This window comes from Pinus tabuliformis, chromosome 2_1 (assembly GCF_031772625.1).
Source record: "Pinus tabuliformis cultivar Carrire ecotype Pingquan chromosome 2_1, CPIR1, whole genome shotgun sequence".
Taxonomy (NCBI): domain Eukaryota; kingdom Viridiplantae; phylum Streptophyta; class Pinopsida; order Pinales; family Pinaceae; genus Pinus; species Pinus tabuliformis.
The window spans coordinates 543,186,647-543,190,107 of NC_142299.1; the positions used below are offsets into that span (position 1 = coordinate 543,186,647).

At 41.5% G+C, this 3,461-nt stretch overlaps 1 protein-coding gene across 1 annotated transcript; it reads right to left on the bottom strand.

Annotated features, from left to right (window-relative positions):
* Window positions 1–224: 224 nt before the first annotated feature.
* LOC149201437 (uncharacterized) lies at window positions 225–2,332 on the bottom strand. Its single transcript, XM_089401271.1, has 4 exons — window positions 2,186–2,332; window positions 1,892–2,039; window positions 1,111–1,833; window positions 225–991 (listed from the first exon to the last, which is right to left on the bottom strand). Exons 1-4 carry the CDS (start codon window positions 2,330–2,332, stop codon window positions 225–227), a joined length of 1,785 nt encoding a protein of 594 aa, XP_089257397.1.
* Between the last annotated feature and the right edge of the window lie 1,129 nt (window positions 2,333–3,461).

Consider the following 3,461-nt stretch of genomic DNA (forward strand, 5'->3'; position numbering starts at 1 on the left):
AGATCAGTCATAGCAGAATAAACAGTTTTCCATATGCTGAAAGTCTCCATAGAGAAACAAAAACAGTGCATCTATTTCCCGGGTCTCCTCACCGAGGAAAACAACCCAAACAAAAAATAGATACAAATGTCATGCAAAACTGAAAACAGTTTGTTAAAAAACTCATAACAGCTGTAAACAAAAATCGGCTTTGCATAGCCTGAAGAGTCCAAAAAGTAAACAATCTAAGAGTAAGGAGGCTGATCCGAAGCACAAATCTCTCCATTATTCTCCTCCACTATTCTCCAATGGCCTATATCTTGTTGTAGACCTTCTTTAGAAAGTTTGTCTGCTGTATCATTGCATTCCCTATAGATGTGGCATAGAGAGAAAACATTAAAGGAAAGCTTTAACTGTTGAATCTCTTCTAATAAAGGTAACAAGATATAATTTTGACATCTACTTTGCCCATTGGACCATTTTATAACATTCAAAGAATCCCCAAAAATCTGAACTGTGAAGATGTTCCTGTGGATAAGCCAGCATAAAAGCAGTTTTAGAGCAGATAATTCCGCGAAGTTATTTGTGCCATTGCCTAATCCCACAGAGGCTTTTAGGTTCTGGTTTTCATTTATGTGTATGACCAAACCTGCTCCTGCTCTATTGTTCTGGGATGCCCCATCAAAAAATGCCCAGGGTATTCCTTCCTTAATTTGTTCCTCTCTGACCTGTCTGGGAGTCCTCTCCTCTTCTGATTCGGGAATATTTGTGAAAATAGAAGTACATTGTATAGCAATAGTCTCGAAAGGGGTATCCTTATCCAAGAAGATGCTCCTGTTCCTGGCTATCCAGATGCCCCATGCGATGATGGGAGGTAAATTCCGCAAAGTCCCTTCTGGATATAGATGCCACCATTTATGCCAAACATCCGAGAAAATTTCCCCTTCCCAGACTACATTCTTCTGGATGAGCTTCCCAACCTCCAGCCACACTTTTTTAACAATAGGACAATCTATAAAAAGATGCCTTATTGTTTCAGATTCATTTTTGCATAGTGGACATCTCCCCGGTCCTGACTTATATCTGGATTGAAGGATGTCCCATGTAGGGACCTTTCGCTTGAGAATGCACCAGAAAAAAGTCTGGCTTTAGCAGGGCATTTTAACTTCCACAAAAGCTTGGCCCACCATTCCGGATCCCCCCAGCCTTTCTTAGACATAAGAAATTTATAGCCGAATTTAGGGGAATATGATCCAGATTCTGCATGGGCCCACACCAATTGATCCGGTCTATCTTTCAGTCTTACATTTGACCTGGAGAGTTCTAGGGTATAGGCCTTCCAATCGTTCCACCAATGGGGCAAAAGATCCAGCTCCTCTCCTGATTGCCATGCTTGACCCCAAATTGTTGAGTGACCATGTTTCTCTACCTTTTTAAGGAAAAGAATTCCTTTGGATTCAAGATGCCTGATAAAGTCCGGGGATAGAGCATAATTTTCATTACAGCCCACCCAGGAGTCTTTTCCTATTCGAAGATTTGCCCCATTCCCAATCTGCCAAGATAGACCTTGCTCAATAATCTTGAAAGCATCTATGGTAGCCTTCCAAACCACTAAAACATTCCCTCCTTTCTTGTTGGGATTTCTTATCCAATCTTCTAGAGGGACCGGGTCTATGTATTTCCTTTTTACCACTTTCGTCCAAAGATTTTCCATTTTAATTATTCTCCACCCTGATTTAGCTGCTAGTGAAGGACCAAAAGCTGTGAGGTCTTTAATTCCCCACCCTCCCCAATCTTTTGGTCTTGCCACTTTCTCCCAAGCAACCCAAGGAAGCACTGATTCCTCCTTTGAACCTGCCCAGAGAAATCTGCTACAAATCCTTCTTATCTTTTCCAGAATGCCTTTAGGTACCCATGTCAAAGCTGCCCAGTATATCGGAATCGCTAAGAGAAGAACTGATTTGATTAGGGTCAGCCTTCCTGCTCTTGAGAGCCACTTGAAGCTCCAATGAGTAATTCTGGCTTCTATTTTTGCTAGCAGCCAGTTCCAGTCCTATTTCCTATAAGCATTCGGTTTCAGCCAAAACCCCAGATACTTGAAAGGATCATCGAGTTTGTGCACATCAAAGGGTAGGACTGATGAAATTTGGCTTATCTCCTGCCTGTTAAATCCTTCCAGAATCAATTGTGATTTCCTATAATTCACTTGCATTCCTGTGGCTTTCATGAACAGCTCAAGAATCCTCTTGAGTTCCTTTATTTCAGATATGTTCCCATTGCTGAATAGTAAGATGTCATCTACAAAGAGTAAATGAGAAATGAACATATTGACCGCTACTTCCAAACCTCTCATGGTTCCTTCCCTTTTGGCCTTCAGAACTAATTGGCTCAGCCCTTCTGCAACCAGTAGAAAGAGTAAAGGCGACAAAGGGAATCCTTGTCTTAGTCCTCTTTGTCCTTTGAAAAAGGAGGAGGCTGCTCCATTAATCAGGACCGCAAAACTAACACTAGTGATGCACCCCATGATCCAGTTGATAAAGTCAATTTTGAAACCCAGGTGTGTTAGTAACATCCTGATATAGGTCCAACTGATTCTGTCATAGGCTTTTGAAAGATCAATTTTCACCACTGCCCCTTTCCTTTTCATCTGTTTAACGCTATGGATTGTCTCCTGAGCAACCCCAATGGCTTCGTGGATCTGTCAGCCATCCAAAAACCCAAATTGTTCATTTGAAATGCATCTTGACAGAATCGGTTTTATACGAACTGCTATCACTTTTGCTATGATTTTGTAAATGCAGTTACATAGTGATATAGGCCTAAAGTCTTCAAGGGATAAGGGCTATAAAAGTTGAATTGAAAGGAGGATAGACAACACCTTTCCTCCTGGATTCTTCGACCACCTCCATTAATTCTGATCCAATCTGGTCGAAGAAATGTTGGAAAAGTTCTATTGTCCACCCATCCGGGCCTGGGCTCTTGTCTTTTGCCATAGATTTTATGATGCTTTCGACCTCCTCCTTTGTGACCTCTCCCATCAGATCCTCCACTTCTTCCTCCTCCACATAACGAGGAAAGCATTGGGCTGTTCTAATAACCTCTGCTAATGTTACCTCCCCTTGATCAGTGAATAACTTCTGAAAATGACTTCTCCCCATGAGCGAGAGAGATTCAAAGGTATTTGCTTCTCTACCCTCTTCATCCTTTAGCTTCCAGATGGTATTCGAGTTCTTCCTACCTTTGGCATAATTGTGGAAAAATTTTGTGTTTTCATCTCCAGCCTTTAACCAAATCGCTCTGCTTTTCAACCTCCATTCCTCCTCTCTTGCTAGCAGGATTTTACTTCGATGTCTTTCCAACATCAGTATTCTGTCCTTTTTCTCCTGAGATTCATAGCTATCAGAATCAAGGCTTTCCAAATTTTGGAGTTCTATGTCAATTTGATTTAGTTCTTCATTTTGTTTCTGCTTCCTAGCCTTCGC

Bases quoted from the DNA above. Each gene is read 5' to 3' on its own strand.
- LOC149201437 (XM_089401271.1), bottom strand. From the start codon at position 2,332: ATGAGAGGTTTGGAAGTAGCGGTCAATATGTTCATTTCTCATTTACTC. The intron at 1,834-1,891 runs GTACCTAAAGGC...TTCTCTGGGCAG, and splicing joins ACTGGGCAGCTTTGACATGG to GTTCAAAGGAGGAATCAGTG. The intron at 992-1,110 runs GTGCATTCTCAA...ATCTTTTTATAG, and splicing joins TAAAGCCAGACTTTTTTCTG to ATTGTCCTATTGTTAAAAAA.